General features: G+C 41.3%; 2 protein-coding genes across 13 annotated transcripts in view; one reads left to right on the top strand and one right to left on the bottom strand.

The window, feature by feature from the left end:
* RTN4 (reticulon 4) overlaps nt 1-6,056 on the top strand; it is a 73,183-nt gene extending 67,127 nt beyond the window's left edge. For all 5 annotated transcript variants that reach the window (XM_058551226.1, XM_058551227.1, XM_058551228.1 and 2 more), the window contains 4 exons: nt 3,769-3,838; nt 4,349-4,395; nt 4,602-4,660; nt 5,053-6,056. In XM_058551226.1, the coding sequence (XP_058407209.1) occupies nt 3,769-3,838; nt 4,349-4,395; nt 4,602-4,660; nt 5,053-5,095 (219 nt within the window). In that variant the 3' untranslated portion in view covers nt 5,096-6,056. The remainder of the gene's footprint in view (nt 1-3,768; nt 3,839-4,348; nt 4,396-4,601; nt 4,661-5,052) is intronic.
* A 1,184-nt stretch (nt 6,057-7,240) lies between these two features.
* Nucleotides 7,241-16,889, bottom strand: part of EML6 (EMAP like 6) — a 263,596-nt gene continuing 253,947 nt past the window's right edge. For 3 of the 8 annotated variants that reach the window (XM_058551232.1, XM_058551231.1, XM_058551234.1), the window contains 8 exons: nt 15,307-15,495; nt 13,826-13,998; nt 13,224-13,386; nt 11,513-11,616; nt 10,643-10,796; nt 10,135-10,235; nt 9,834-9,905; nt 7,242-8,214 (listed from right to left, as the gene is read on the bottom strand). In XM_058551232.1, coding sequence (XP_058407215.1) covers nt 8,190-8,214; nt 9,834-9,905; nt 10,135-10,235; nt 10,643-10,796; nt 11,513-11,616; nt 13,224-13,386; nt 13,826-13,998; nt 15,307-15,495 — 981 coding nt within the window. In that variant the 3' untranslated portion in view covers nt 7,242-8,189. Of the gene's footprint in view, nt 8,215-9,833; nt 9,906-10,134; nt 10,236-10,642; nt 10,797-11,512; nt 11,617-13,223; nt 13,387-13,825; nt 13,999-15,306; nt 15,496-16,889 lie in introns of those variants that run through there. The other 5 variants (XM_058551235.1, XM_058551233.1, XM_058551236.1 and 2 more) reach the window with 5 other exon arrangements.

The following is a 16,889-nucleotide window of genomic DNA, read 5'->3' on the forward strand; positions in this document are numbered from 1 at the left end:
CTTAATTTTTTCAATGTAAAGGAAAAATCAGTTTGACCTGTTAGACTGATTTATTTTACTTCCTTATATTCAGATTTTAAATCTGTCCAATAATTTTACTTACTAGATGCTAAGACCAGGTGTTTTAGGCAAAGGTTCTTATTTTTCTGTCATATGCCTTTGGGTGATAAAGACAAGATTCTGTATGACGGTAGTTCTGTAACTTTTAGTGACAATATATGTTAAAATTGTTTCTAAGAAAATTTCTAGCTATAGTTCCTGGACATAATATTCCGGAATAGAATCTTAAATCTGAAAGTGAGCAAAAAAAGGCCTGAACTCCTGAAGTAGCTGACCCAAAAGAATCTTAAAATCTAGCCCTCAGGGTCTTACGGGGTTATTAACATGCACATTTTGACAGTTTCCTTTCTGGTTTCTTTGGCTCAAAGAAAAATTAGAAGGGAAATGGGCTGGGGAAAATGTAGAGACAGTCAACGTGATAGGAATGAGGCTGAATATATCAAAAAAGGTCAAATAATTTTCAGTATTTAAAAATGCAGGAAAAGTTTGAAAATGTCAGAATTGCCAAAGTAATTTCTGAAATTCTAAGCACCTTCCCTCCATTTTCCTTAAAAATGCCCTACCTCCACTCCCACCATTGAGACATCATCTAATAAAAATCTGCAGATCTTTTTAATGAGGTATCTGATACACAGTTAAATTTATCTTCTTGTTCCCCTGGACAGAAGACACAGCCCTTGCCCTCTTTCAGTAGGAATTTATTAGACCTTCATGGTACTTTGGCCCTCTTTCCTCCAGTCTCATTACTGCCCAAAGACAGATGAGCTTTGACTTCCACAGTTAATATGCATTGGCTGTAATGTTGCAAAGTATTTTCCATGGAATAGCATAGAATTTGTAAGTCCAAAATGAGAGCTGCCTGTGTGTTTCTTTAAAGTGTTTATTGACCTTCTTTCTGCCTCTTTAGGCTTGCATGCACGTTCATAACAAATTCCTGTTAATAATGGTTACTCTGTAGGTGGTTTTACAGTATAGCAGAGCACATGGATTCTGGAATCAGATAAGCCTGAGATCACTGTGACCTCTGGTCTGGCAACTTGCTTAATCTGTGTCTCTGTTTCCTCTTCTATGGGGATAATAACAGTATTGAACTTTGGGAGTTATGATGAGATTCACTGACCTAATGTATGTTCAAAAAAATGTTAGTTGCTGTTGTTATTATATAACAGTTCCAGTAATTGTGTAATTGCTAGATGCTAGTTCTTACTACCACATTTAACAATCCTTTGATAGCACATAAAAATGGGAATTCCTGGTTCTTTCTTAAAATGGGATAATTTGGCAACATTGGCCTGGAATACGTGCATGGCAACAGTCTGGAGCTGGGTTGTGGGTGCCTCCTTGAGTGGGAGAATGCATCTCTCTGTTTGCCTCAGTCCTCACCCAGCCTCCCTCATGCATTTATGTCACCTGTCTGGCCCCACAGACATTTGAAGCCTCTCTCTGCTCCTCTCTTTTTGCCTCTGGATAGCCTCCCTTTTAGGAAGAGTGTTCTCCAAGAGGCAAGTCCAGTGACATCTGAGCCCCTTGGATGGCCCATTGTGAAGTCTCAGGCTTCTCTCCTGTGGATTTGGAGTATGGCCTTGTCAGTGACTTAATGACAAAATTAAGACTTATTTTTAGCTTGTGTGTGTTAATATCTGAATTCTGTCAAGGTAAGAGTGTCTTTACTGCTAAAGCAGTTTCTTCTAAAATGTGGAAGGTTGACTCTTTGCTGTAGACTTGTGGATGGTGATGGATGAAAATAGCTCTGTTGCTCTATAGTAAACCTCCTCAAGTGCAGAAGTTATATTTAGCTTCTGCAGTAAGTCTGTAAAACTATGTAAGAGGGAAAAGGCTTGCTAACTGGAGTCATGCTTCAAATCTTTCTACCAGTGGTTCCATAGCAGTTGCTAAGAGCAGGGCAGCATTTAATTTTTGATTTTCAATTGACAGGTGTTATGAGTGTTTGACATCTGCTCACTTGAACATTAAATTCAGTTGTAGGGGTAATTAGAGTGTTGTTATTTGTAGAACTGACAGTTGGTACAGGAATCCAAAGTGTCTTCCTGACCTGCAGTGAATACGCTTACCTTAATTACTGCTCAGCACCCAGCTCATAGTAGACATTCAGTCAGATTTTGTTGAATGAGTGAATACATGGAGAAAGATCTAAAGATTATGCTTTAGATCAAGGATCAGCAAACTGCTATCTGTCTGGCCTATTTTTGTACAGCCTGGGAGCTAAGAATGATTTTTACATTTTTAAAGATAATATTCAAAGAATATATGACAGAGACCCCTTGTGGCCCACAAAACCTAAAATGTTTATCTTACTATCTTACTTGACAGAAAAAGTTTGCCAATCCGTGCTTTAGATGATGGAGGTGCTAACTCTTCTTTCCTCTTCTTTTCCTTTACACCGTGTTATATGTACCTAAACAATCACGATAGATGGTGGCATCGTGGTGCTATGTTTGTTACCTACTAAATAGGGCAGAGCGATTGCCAGATACATGAAGGCTTTTACTAGGAAGCAAAGGAATTGCTGATGACAAATATTTAATAAAATCCAGATGGACTTTGTGTTTGAGTCTTCAAGAACTGCTTTGAACATGTCATTGAGTCTTTCTACTATATGATGTCACTGAGTTTTAAAACTGGAAGAAAACTTCGAAATTCTCTTGTACAGCCATCTCATGAACAAACTAAAGTATGGAGAGGAAATAAAGGACTTCTCAAAATGAAATCACTTTTTAGAAGCAAAGCCTTTTCCAAACTGCCTTATTTGATGATAAAAAAAAAAAAAAAATCCCAGATTTTGAGACCAGGATTACGAAAGTAGGAGAGTTTAGTCACTTCACTGCAGTCCCCAGCCCCTGGAGGGGACAGTGAAATCTGACCTCAGGCAAGTTATTAAACCTCTCCATTTAGTGTTTGCATCTGCTGTGGTGATGATAGTGCTTACCTCATGAAGTTAGTAAGAGGAATAAATGAATTTATATTTGTAAAGCATTTAAAACAGTGCCCAGCACTATAGTAAAAACTATATTACTGTTTGTTAAGTAAATAAAGGCGGCGGTGGTTAAAAGAACAATAATGGTCAGTTTTATTAGTAGGTATAAAAGTTTGAGGAGTCCTCATTCCCAGCGTTAACTATGGCTGTGAAATCATGTATCACCGGGAAGATGGTGCCTCTGATCTTTAATAAAATGCTAGAGGTGATATTTTTGGTATTGGAAACCTAGTCTCCCTGATAATGAGTACTCTCTGCCCCATTATTGCTTATTCAGATGTCTGAGATTTTAATGTTTGAATTATTCAGCTCATATATATCTTTAAGCACTTAACTTGTTAGTTCTTTAACATCAGTTTTAACAGCTAATTCTCATAATACCTTTTCAGTCTTCCCATTTAAAAGCTAAATGCTGGAGAGAGGTAAGGTGTACTTTTGGCATGTTTTCTGATCTCAGAGAAAACAGAATAAACTAAACTACTTGGTAGCAGAGTCCAGAGAAAATGGATCAAATCTATTATTTTAATTAGGATTCTGAAATTCTGAATTGAGACTGGTGACTTAGAAGTGAAGTATCTGTATTACTTTATCAAGTCTCCAAGGAATATGCCTCTGGTAGGTTGGCATTTAGATGAGTTGCTTTTATTTGAAAGCTTAATTAAGAAACTTAACTTGAATTTTGTTTTTAATAGGCTAATGTTATTTTCTTATAGTTTGCAGTGTTGATGTGGGTATTTACCTATGTTGGTGCCTTGTTCAATGGTCTGACACTACTGATTTTGGGTAAGTCTACAAAACCATTGGAATGAAAAATTGCAGAAAAAGGAAAGATTTTGACCAAGGAACTTGAGACATTTTAGTGAAGAATATTCTTATAATGTAGGAAAAATAGAGGCTGTACATTTGAGGTTGTGACCTCTTTAAATAAATTGCTGATACCGTTTATTGAAGTACTACTTTAGTTCCTGAAGACTGCTCCAACCAACCGTGGTAAAACCAGATCGAGGGTGGCCTTATCTGATGGTGCAGTCATAAAGCTAACCAACCAGGGGTGCCTTTATTTTATAAAGTCTATGTGATGTTATTTGAAGCCGGGAATGGTTTCTGCACCCTCCCTCTGTTAATCCATTGTCCTGGAGTGCCTCACCACCGGCAGGTGCTCCTCGTGTATTTATTCATTCATTAGGAATACTGCCTGGCTACCTTAAGAGTGTTGCCAATTTGATGGCTTTTTAGTGTTTGTTCCTTAAATCATACCAGTCTTTTTTAAAGGTTGTATATTTCCTTTTTCAGCTCTGATTTCGCTCTTCAGCGTTCCTGTTATTTATGAACGGCATCAGGTAATGTCTTAACTGCAGATTTCAGGATACAGAGCTCACTCTATTACATGGAACTTACAAACGTATCAGTGCCAGTTTCCAAAGCCTTATAAAAATGAGAAAGGTAGTGGTTCCTTAAGCCTTTGTTTTGTTGGAACATAGAAATGGTTAATAAGATTCTTCAGAAATGGTAATTTTCTAATAACTCCTTTATATTTTTCTTTCAGGCACAGATAGATCATTATCTAGGACTTGCAAATAAGAATGTTAAAGATGCTATGGCTAAGTAAGTATTGAAAATCTGCAACTTTTACTAAGGATAAAGTGTACTGGACTTGGAGAACGGTGCAGTATTTGCATATTACAGGCATAATGAGTAGCAAATCTCATGTCAGACCTAAAGTGTGTCATCAGTGTTGCCAAAAGATTTTTTCTAACGTTTGGATCATTAATTTCTATATTCACTATGTGTATTTAAAGCTTTGTTTAAATCTAATTCGTGAGGCCAAGGTGGCAAAATTATAGCTTATAGTTTGACGGCTTTAGGATTTCATTTCCTGTATAAGCTGAGCAGTTTAAAAGTAGTTCTTGAAGGATGCCATTTTAAGAAGCAGAAAACAAAATACTAAAATATAAAAATATTTACATTGACCTTTTCCCCCTCCTTTTCATTTGTAGAATTCAAGCAAAAATCCCTGGATTGAAGCGCAAAGCTGAATGAAAAAGCCTGAAATAATTAACAATAGGAGTTTATCTTTAAAGGGGATATTCATTTGATTACATGGGGGGGGGGGTCAGGGAAGAATGAAACCTTGACATTGCAGTTTCACAGATCCTTATTTTTAGCAATGCAGTGTCTGAGGAACAATTACCTGTCTTGACTGCCATGTGTTTATCACCTTAAGTATTGTAAGCTGCTATGTATGGATTTAAACTGTAATCATATTTGTTTTTCCTATATGAGGCACTGGTGAATAAAAAAAGATCTGAGAAAGATATAGTACACTTTGTTACAGGTAGTCTTGCTGTATTTTGGGAATTGCAGAGAAAGTGGAGCTGAAAAAAATAACCCTTTTCACAGTTTGTGCACTGTGTATGGTCTGTGTAGATTGGATGCAGATTTTCTGAAATGAAATGTTTAGACGAGATCATACCACTAAAGCAGGAGTGAAAGAACTTGCCTTTCTGGTATGTTCTAGGTGTATTGTGAATTTTACTGTTATATTAATTGCCAATATAAGTAAATATAGATTATATATATATCTATGTATAGTGTTTCACAAAGCTTAGAGACCTTTACCTTCCAGCTGCCCTACAGTGCTTGATCTTTCAGAGTCTTTGGTTGTACGTGTGTAGTTCCAAAGCACATAAGCTAGAAAAAGAAAAAATATTTCTAGGAGCACTACCATCTGTTTTCAACATGAACCGACGCCATGCACATAGAATTCTTCACATCAACTTCATCGCACAGACTTACTGTAGTTAATTTTGTCACAAACTCTGAATCTATGGACTGAATCTAATGCTTCCAAAAAATGTTTGCAAATATCAAATATTGTTATGCAAGAAATCATAAAATGAAGATTTATACAATTGTGGTTTAAGTTGTACTGAACTAAATCTGTGGAATGCATTGTGAACTGTAAAAGCAAAGTATCAATAAAGCTTATAGACTTAAAATATGTTTGTTTGGTATTTTGGTTTCATGAAACTGCAGCTTAAAGTATGCACAAAGGATAGTCTTTGCTTCAACCAGTGGGTGGACGTTTGTACTTTGAGAAAGGTTTTCAGCTCATAGTGCAGCTGTGTTTACTTTGAAAACAAAAGACTATGTTTACATAATCAAATTTATTTGACACATACAAAAATGTTTTTAAATTATGTATTTTTCATACTTTGATAATTGAAAATAAATTCATGCACCAATATTTTAACATAGAATAGAATACAGTGCAGGATTTATGAACATACATAAAATCATACCATATAAATGTTTACAAATAATAAGATTTAAGATTTCCTGACACACAGACGACACTATTGCTCTTTAAATATAGTTGTACATATCATCGATCAATTCATTATTCTTCCACATGGTTATTTCAATGCATGATCCAATCAATCAGTATGAAAGGTTAGTGGTACAATATAGGCAGACATGGTTATCAACTCAGCATCACCAGTCACATGGTCACAGAAAACAGAGTTAGGACTGCATAAGGACTAACTGTGGGCCCAACAGCCTATCAATCAGTGGATTAACGTAAGGCATTAATAAATTGGCATATAAAAATAGCTTAATGAGTGATCTAATCCATTTAGAATGCTGAAGCACTTCCGTGGTAAATGTTAATCTATTTAATTGAAAAATGCTTCATTTCACCTTTTCTCTAAACTGACAACTGCAAATAGCCAGTACTTAAGATCCAGAATTTTAAGTCACTGACCAGAAGGACTAATTGGCATATATGTGCTCAGAGCCCCCAGCCCCTCACCAGCCTTCCATTCAGTGTGTGCCATCAGCCCCCTCTTGTAGTCAGTGGTGGGCTGAGTGTAAAGTAAGTATGATTGAGGTGGTTCAGGGATGTCTTCTGTTTAATATTGTCCAACTCACATTCTGTCATCCAACCAACCAGCCAACTTTTAGGAACTCTAAGCTAGATTATTTTGTTTTATAATCTTGATTATCAAATATTGTTTGAGCTAAGGAATTTGTTTTGCAGAGATTTTTTTTTTTTAATCCAGACTTAACCTATATAGTTCACCTGAAGCAAATCAGTGGCATCAAGTCAACCCCACTCTGGGAGTGGTAAACCCAGTGCAGCCTCAGGTCACCTCATTTATTACCATTTTAGGTTTAACAAGATAAATCAGCTCATCTTCCTGGACCAGCTTTTTTTTTTTTTTGGCTTCCTTTTGGTAGTAGAGGTTTTTTTAATTGGAATTCTATTTTGAATTTTGTGGTTTTTGGCACTAAACGTAATGAAAACCCATTCTACCCCGTCCCTCAAGTTTCTTTGCTGCTCACCTTCCCAGAGCCACTATTTCCTAAGTAGGTAACTGATGTCTTTCATTTAGGAAGCCTTGACATAAACACATGACATGGATGACAGACCAGGAATCTGCTAAGAGTCCTGTAGCCCTCCACAGTTTTGAAGTTTTAGCACCATATGTAGAAAGGAGATCATCTGTGGGAGGTGAGACAACAGCCCACACAACGGGAAACTTTCAAAGGCACTTAATGGATATAAAACTCTGCAAATGAAACATTAAAAAATTAAGTTTCTCAACCTGTGTATACGTGGCTCATTTGGTTTTCAAAGCTAGATGTGGAGAACAGAGGCTATCAATATCTCTAGTACTTCGGTGCATCTAACTTAAGCTATCTTGTTCAACTTATTTGTAAAAATGAACATTTTTAAAGTGTGTAGAAACAATAGTAAAACATCTTTTGTAAAAGTTTTGATGCAAATTAAAAGCTACATATTGGTTAGGGTAACTGAGGCTTTAAATTTGGTCAGTGGGCTACATTATCAGGGTTATTTTGTCAATGTAGTTAGTACATATAGTTTTTAGTCTCAGGAACAGAGGCAAGCAGTCTAACATTTGAGAACTGACCTTCCTTCTTGGCATCACGGTTTTGGAGACTCCAGATGATGGGAGCGGTCACACCCCTTCACTAGCACTTTGAGCTTGTGCGGCCTGCAGCCTTGGAGGCATTTCCCAGCAGCTGGTGGCGAGGAGGCGCCTTGTCACTGCCTCTGCAGTTGCTGGGTGGTAGCAGCAGCAGCAATAAAGGAAGAGGTTTCTGGCATTTACAGACATCGCCACACAAATACACTGAAAAAGCAGACCAAACGTTTCGCATGGCTGAACATCATACTTTTGTCAAGTGACAAAAACAGTCTTGCCAAGTGCTCCAGAGTCAATCTCAAGTGATGTATCAAACATTTCAATTTCAAAAAGCAAACCAGGGATCCTGCCACCAATTACAGGTCTGCTGCCTTTTTTAAAAAAGGTCTATTGCTTTTTGTTTTGTTTGGCTCTTGCAGTGTCCGTGCTGAAATGTGAGGACTTTTGGCAATTTGACTTCACACTATCTCTCTTGTTACTATTGAAAAGGTTTTATCAGCTCCACTTGAATAGGAGAGCCCTTTCTAGTGTTTAGCAACAGAGCCAGGGATCACGGTATGAGGGGCCCTGCATTTTTAAGGTTACTACTACAACTTTTTTAGTAATCAAAAGTTACCTCATATCTCCTGCCCGGGGAGGACCAACTCACTTTGGCTCTTATTGCTGGCTGGTTCACAGTTTAGCTGGTGCTGCTTTGAATGAGTGTTTACACTCCACAGGGAGCTGCTGTCTGTATTATCTCAAGGGCTCTAAGTGCCAGTTGGCACAGCAGACTGGAGATGGGTGCTCCTAGGCGGGCATCAGAAAGCAACCTCTGGGGCCATTTTCTACACAATGCTTTTGGGTAGGAAATGGGTTGAAATTCTCTACAGGTGCCTTTTCCACAACCTCTCTCAGAGCCCTAAAAAATACCTGGAATACATGCATTTCTTCTTCATCCCCCCAAGAATTTTGCTTGGGCTGAACAGAAACCAATATTCATGTGATAAAGCCCTTCAACTACATTAGATGTGGAGAAGCTGAGGGACTTAGATCTGACCTTGTCCTTTTCCTCCACACCAAATAAGAAATGCCCTTGGTGGAGGGCCAGAAGAAAGCTGCCTTCTTGGAAATGCTGAAGAGGCTGATGTCGTCTCTGGAGCAGGCTAGTAGGCGGTCTTTCCAAAACACTGGAAGACCAGTCACGTCTCACAGAACAATGTGCCCGTTTTACACTGAACAGTGGTTATGGTCAAAAACAGCCCTGTGTCAGGAGCCCAAATAGCTGGTTGAGGTTCTCTTGCTACTAATTAGCACTGAGCCTAATGGCATCAACCCTCATCAGATCTCATGTGTAAAATTGGGTAACATTTGCCCTGCTTATTTCTCAGGGTGACTGAGGCTCAATATTAAAATTATTATTTTTTGGGGGTGTGTATGTGTGAGGAAGATCAGCCCTGAGCTAACATCTGCCAATCCTCCTCCTTTTTTTGCTGAGGAAGACTGGCCCTGGGCTAACATCCGTGCCCATCTTCCTCCACCCTATATAGGATGCCGCAACAGCTTGGCTTGACAAGCGGTGCGTTGGTGCACGCCCGGGACCCGAACCAGCGAACCCCGGGCCACCGCCGCGGCCGAGCGTGCGCACCTAACCACTTGCACCACCAGGCTGGCCCCTCAATATTATTATTTTTAAACCTTTCTTAAGAACTCTGGTGATCAATTGGGAGTTATGAGTTAAAAGACACATGGATCAAGGTCATTCTAACCTCCTGGTTATACGCAATGATGCTGTGGGCCGTCCAAGAGCTCCTACTGAAATCAGCCATCTTGAGTCTCTCACCCACCTGTCCCTCCATGCAGCAATGCTCAGAGTAGCTATCACATGCCCTTGACTTGCCATCAATCCCAGGACAGCTCTAGTGGAGACATAGGCCCATCAAGATTTGGGTTGGGAGTCACCAGAGACTAAATACCTTATACTTGGAAAGTCCTTGTCTTCATTAGGACTCACTGAATTTCCTGCTTACTAGCCCACCTCAGCCCCTCCCCGTGCCCCTGGGAGGGGCTGACCCAGGGGACACTTGAGGTATGGAGGGGGAGGGAGTGAAGGCCAGGGAGTCAGAGCCAGATTAATAAGGTTGGTACCTGCAGTCATCTCCTCCAGTGCTGACCACATACTTGTCATCATGAGAGAAACGGATGTTCGTCACATGAGCCGAGTGACCAAAGTAACGCTTATGTTTGGCCTGTGAGCAAAGTGAATGGAGACAGCTAAGAGACCCTGCTCCTCCCAGCAACCATGGACCACTCCCAGGACTCAAATCCCCTCCTCCCGAAACCTTCCTTCATTCATAGGATTCCCATGTGGTCTGGACATCTCTATTAGCCAGCCTTTCCCTGGCTTTCTTGTCTCATTCTTGTTCCACTTGTAGCCATTTTGTTTACCCTCCATCCTCCCTTCTCCTGGCTTCCAGAACTTCCCCTCCAGAGGGAGAGGAAAAGGTTAAGTGTTGCCAAATCTCTACAGGGCTGGAGTAAGAGTCCCCTTATTCTAGATTCTAGATGGCCATCTAGATGTGGCCACTATCTTCCACAGACTGCGGAACAGAGAGCCTGGAGGCAGTGCAGGGGGATTACTCTAAGGAAGACTCACAAATTTTTCTGTGCATGGAAAATCAAAGAGCTTCACCAGCCCAAAGTCATCTCCTGTGACAACGTTGAGGCCAGCATGGGTCACACATGCGCAGTTGACATCAGCCTTGTCTGCATTTCTTGGCCAGATGCCAATGACTTCATCTCCCAGAATGCTGTTCCAACAGGAAGAGGTGTTAGAAGGAGATGTGTGAGAAGGCTTCCTGCAGTCAGGCATCCTCTCCCAGGGATAAGTGCGAGAGGGGTATTTTGCATAATTCAGTATGGTCATGTGCCTCTTCTGGCTTGAAAGCATCTGTCTCCTCCCCTCTGTACACTTGCCCCAGCTCTTACTGTTCTCCTCTGCCCCAGTTCCTTTCACCTCTAAAAGAAAAGTTACCTCCGTCTTAGATTCTCTCCCTCTTCCCTACAGTCCTCTGAGCATGCATATGTTTGGGAGAAGAGTGGGGGCTCCTTCAGGATCACAGGTTGGCGGTATCTTTTCCCTTGAATTGGCAAGGCATTGTTTCTCATCCTGCTAAATGGTAGTTCTGGACCTCCATTCCCCGCTGGTGATTGGAGGCCTCACAGTGCACCCCACTGGGGCTTGGCCAAGAGCTGGGATGTGGTTTCCCTTTGAACTTGCTGGATGGGGTTGGGGACTATAAGATGGATTACACAAAAAGAGGGACTTTCATTTCAAAAGCCCAAGTCAGATCAAAGCCAATGGCCCAAACTGGTACCGAGAAAAATCTCCCGCCCCCACTCCCTAAAGAAAAGGTAGCACTATCTCTGAGCTTCTTCAGATCATGGCCACACATAAAATTAGAGGCTGAACCTGGGACAAGAGACTCCCTTGTGACCTTCTCCTCAAGTGTTTTCCTCTAGTCACCTTGTCCAGGAGGCCCAGGTGATCTTCTCAATGACCATGGCTTCTGTTACCTGCTTCCCCAAGGGGACCTCATGCACCTGGCGCTTGTAGGCTCCTGTTGACACCTGCAGGTGAAAAGGAACCATGTCCATCAACTTTCTTTCCAGTCCAAAGGACTCCCCTTTTGGTGTGCTGTTTCCCAGAACAATGGTCCAGCCGCTGCATCCCCAGGACTTTTCACCAAACCAAAGTTCAGCTCCAGGCTGCAAAGCCTGTGGTCAGCCCACGGCAAAGTTCACATGAGCAAGGCATTTTTCCATCTATTTTCTCGCTATTTTCCAAAGTCCTAAGGCAGTGGTTGTCCAAGTGTGGTTCCTGACCAACAGCATCAGCATCATCTGGAAACTTGTTAGAAATGCAAATTCTTGGGCCCCACCCCAGACCTACCAAATCAGACACTCTGCGGGTGGAGCCCAGCAATCTGTTTTAACGAAGCCTCCAGGTGATTCTGATGCCCGCTCAAGTTTGGGAATCCCTGTTCTCAGAGAATCAAGGTCTTTTGGCACAGAGGTAAGGCAAATTTTCTAGAAGACAGCTGCTCATGGAGATGATTTTTGAAGTGTCTAGGACCCGACTCTTGCTTCTCTTGCTTCCAGAGAAGAAAGGTTTCCCCTTTCTTCTAGGGGAAACCAACCGTTTTCCAGAGGATGGCCACTGCCTATATCTCCAGCCTCCTCTCTCCCTGTGGGTGCCTCTAGCCCAGCCGCCCCAGGTTTCCTGCCGTTCAAGGAATGAGCTAAGATCTTTCCCACCTCAGGGCCTTCAGGCGGATGGCCTAGAACGATGTTCCCGCCCCTCTCTGTTGGCTAACTCCTGCACATCACACAGACCTCAGCTTAAATATCACTGTGCTGAGAGGAAGTGAATCTAAATTCAGCACCTGTTAAATGCTCCCAGAGCACCCTGCACTTTTCCTGCTCAGCACATAATCACAATTTGTAATTATATGTATATTTCTCGATTATCTGTCTAATGCTTGTCTTCTCCATTACAGGGCAAGCTCCAGGCGCCCTACCAGGCCTATTTTGTACTTCCAAAAGCCTAGCATAGTGCCTGGTTCAGTAAATATTTGATGAATGAATGTTTCCTTTCTCCTTTCACAGTAAATCTCCAACTTCGGGCCAGCTCACAAATGCATAATATTTGTTCAGAGTGCTGGAGAAATCGTTCTGTTTTCAGCTGTAAGTCCCAAGGGTGGACTCTCTCGATCCCTTCCCACTTGTCAGTTCCCTCCGGGACCCAGTGATGAGCTCTCACTCCAGGCCCACTGTCCGGAGTCCAGGTCCCAGTGTGGAGGGGCCACACTACCCAGTAGGATTTGGAATTGAAATGAGTACGTATAAGAAGGGACACAGGCTTAGGTGCAGCTGCAGAGAACTACAGATTAGGAAGCTTTGAAGGGGCCATGGTGAGAGGAGTGTCAAAGATGATCAGGGCTTGTGCTTCCCGCTTTTCTTACTGAAGAATATAACTCTACTATTTTAAATTCTATTTCTTCAACTTTCTTAAATTCTGTAAGCCTCTGTTACTTTAGAAACAGTACTTAAAGGGTTCCTGTGAAGAGTAAATTAGCACATTGCCTTGCACATAGTAAGCACTCAATTAACATAAGCCATTGTTAGTATTACTATTATTATTGGTTGTCCTAGATATCAGTAAAGCCAAAGCCTACCTGGATATATTTGCCATCTGCGGAAAAATCCATCTGAATGACAAAGCTTGGGATATCTTTGCAGTAGCCAATGCGATTCAGGCTCGTGCCCTGAGTGAGGTCATAGAAGTCAACTGTGTGCTCAGAAGAACCAACGGCTAAGAATCTGCTATCTGGGCTGATTCTAGAAAAAGCAATCCAAGAGCATGGTTCATGAGGAAGGCTGTCTGGAGCCGGTCAGACATGAGGTCCTCTCTGGGACAGGCCTCCCGGGCTCAAAGGCAATGAGATCTCACTTCATGACTCATGTCTGATTAGCTTCTCCTACATCCCATGGAATTCAACAATTTCTTTGGATCAAATCCCATGGAAATAAGGAAATGGATGTACACAGCCTTTTGCAGAATGGCATTTTACAAGAAGTTTTTACCACACTCTTGTGGAAATTAGCAAAGACATGTCTGAGAATGAATGTGTGAGAGGGTCTCCTTTCATAGTTGGCTCGTTGAAAGAGACCCTCTCACAAGTGACTTCTTTTCCAGCCATGGCCCTTCTGGAATGGGAACCACTGGGAAGGAGAATGCCCACCTTCCTCCTCCCTGCCAAGTCCACCTGCCATGTACCTGATATCTTCAATAGCAGATTTCCGGTCTCGTTTTTTCCCCCAAACTTTCAGGCTGTTCACCAACAAGATGACAAACTCTCCATTCTTCATGCCAATGGCCACCATCTCCCCGTCAGGGCTGTAGGCTGCACACCTGGCCGCATGGCCCAGGTTCACCTTGTTTAGCAGCTTCTACGTTGATACAAAATAATATCTGCTGAGCCCTTGGCCGCCCCAGCTGGTCTCCAGGGGAAATCCTGCACCCAGGCCAGAGCAGTCAGGCTGTCTCTGCTGCCACTGCAGGCCTCCAAACCTCTTGCTTCTTACAGTAACTGTCCCTGAGTAGCTGAGGTGGGCAGTATGTTTTGATTAGAGTAACTTGGGAGACAACATGTTTTAGGGCAAGGGTCGGCGAACTTTTTCTGTAAATGGTTTGGTAGTAAATATTTTTAGGCTTTGCAGTCCGCATGGTCTCTCACAACCACTCAACTCTGCCACTGCAGCACAAAAGCAGCCACAGACACTACATAAATGAAAGAGCATGAATTAATTTGTAGAAACAGGCACAGGTCAGACTTGACCCTCTGGCCGTAGATCGCTGACCTCTTGTTCAGGGGAAAGAGTTTAAGCTTTGGCATCAGTTCAAATCCAGAATCCTGGCTCTGTCCCTAGCTGCGTGTGTTTGGGTAAGTTACTTCTCCATTTTCCCATTTGTAAAGAAGCGATATTAACATTGGTCTTGCAAGGTTGTTGTTAGCATCAATGATGGTGTATATCAATAAATGATAGCTGTTGTTAATGACAAACATATTAAATAATCATGAACTCACTCGAGTGTAACAACCATAATTAAGGCTTTTGCATGTCTGTTCTTTGATCCTTACACTAAAAACACGACTGACACATTTACTAGCCATTTCGTAATGAAACCAAGTATTTTAATTATTAAAATGTAAGTATTTGTTTTAATATCAGATAAGGCTTGGTAACATTAATCTTTTTTTTCCCCAGACTATTCCTTGCTATTTTACATTTTTACTCCAAATGAATTTTTATTTGAATTTTTTGAATTTTTAAATTGTTTTTCCAAATGTAAGAAAAATCTTTTGTGATTTTGATTGAAATGTTCCATTTGGGAACATCTGACATTTTAAATCATTTTTAATCTTCCCATCTAGGAAGACATGATTTGTCTCTTTATTTTTTAGGTTTTGTGGGTTCCTTCATGACAAGAGAATAATCACTCTCAATTAGGTTATTCCTGTACTATAAATATTCATAGATGGATATATAGCTAAGAGATATATAGATTGGGTGTGTATGAATGGGACTCATTTATTATTAGGCTCTCTAACCTAATTGCTGACCTGCGGCTGATCTCTTATCCAGCCCCATCCCCCATCTCTGGCCTGACATTGGCCAGATCTCTCCTTACTCCAAGCTCCTACTGCTGCAAGGCCTGCTTTTGGGCCTCCGAGCCGGGGAGAGTTGGCCCCTCACCTTGTCAGCCAGGTCCCAGATGCGGGCTGTGCCATCGTTGCTGGCCGAGATGAAGATGTCCTTGGAGGGGTGTGTGGCCAGGCCCCAGATCTCCCCTTCCATGTGTCCATCAATCAGGATGTTGGAAGCAGCGTTTTTTTCACCAACTTCAATTATTTCTCCATCTTTGGTTCCCACTAAAATTTTTCCCTGTTGTAATCAAACATTATTAGAAAAAAGACAAATACTGTATGATCCCATTCATATGAAGTATCTAGAACAGTCAGATTCATAGAGACAGAAAGTAGAATGGTGTTTGCCAAGGGCTTATGGGATGGGGAAAGGGGAGTTATTGTTTAATAGATACAGAGTTTCAGTCCTACAAGATGAAAAATGTTCTGTGGATGGATGGTGATGATGGTTGCACAACACTGTGAATGTATCTAATACCAATGCATTGTACACTTAAAAATGGTTAAAATGGGGGCCAGCCTGGTGGCGTAGTGGTTAAGTTCACGTGCTCTGCTCCAGCCGCCAGGGGTTGGTGAATTCAGATCCTGGGCGTGGACCTACATACTGCTCATCAAGCCATGCTGTGGTGGCGTCCCACGTACAAAATAGAGGAATACTAGCACAGATGTTAGCTCAGCGACACTCTTCCTCAAGCAAAAAGAGGAAGACTGGCAAAAGATGTTAGCTCAGGGCCAGTCTTCCCTACCACAAACAAAAAAAAGGTTAAAATGGTAAATTTTATGTTATCTATATTTTGCCACAATTTAAAATAATTTTTTAAAAGATCATGATTAGAGCAACTTGGGAAAGTGCCTCTGTTGGCACTGGTATTCAAATAGGAAGAGCCAAGATGTGTTTTGTTTTTAACAACTAAACTGCCCATTCTTAAGTCACCTCCTCCACCTTCTCACCCTGCCTTTTCTCCATCCACCATCTTAGGTGAGAGCTTCCGTACAGAGTTCTCCGTCATTTAGTCTCTGCTAGAACATTTCTGTGACTGCAAGTTTACTACAGAGCAAGGCAGCCAATTTCTGGTTTTGGACAGCTCAAACTTTTCCTAAGTTCTTCCTTACACTGAATAAAAATTCCATCTCCTGAAGACTTCCAGGTTCTGGGCCTGGTTCTGCCTTCATCTCCCGTACGTTTAATTATCCTTCCAGATGATTGTCATTTATGTAATTAAAACAAAATTCCCAATTTTGAATTATGTGGACTCCAAGTCAGGTTTGCCTTTTTTATGGAGAACATCCAGAAAGCAAATTCTTAGAATGGTACCAATTCAAAAAGATAAACACAAAGTATTGAATAGTTAACAGATTTGTTTTCAACCGCATCAAGAATCTCCTGAGAAATTAAAAAAAGAAGAAAAGAAAAAAAAAGAAAACACACACATCAAGGCCCCACTCCTGAGCCTCTGATTTGGTAGCTCTGGGTGGGAACCTGGACATCCACATTCAAAAAACCTCACAGTTGTTTTTGTTTTTTGTTTTTTGTCCCCCTCCCCAAAGCCCCAGTACATAGTTATATATTCTAGTTGTAAGTCCTTCTAGTTCTTCTATGTGAGCCGCTGCCACAGCATGGCTACTGACAGA

This window comes from Diceros bicornis, chromosome 12 (assembly GCF_020826845.1).
Source record: "Diceros bicornis minor isolate mBicDic1 chromosome 12, mDicBic1.mat.cur, whole genome shotgun sequence".
Lineage (NCBI taxonomy): Eukaryota > Metazoa > Chordata > Mammalia > Perissodactyla > Rhinocerotidae > Diceros > Diceros bicornis.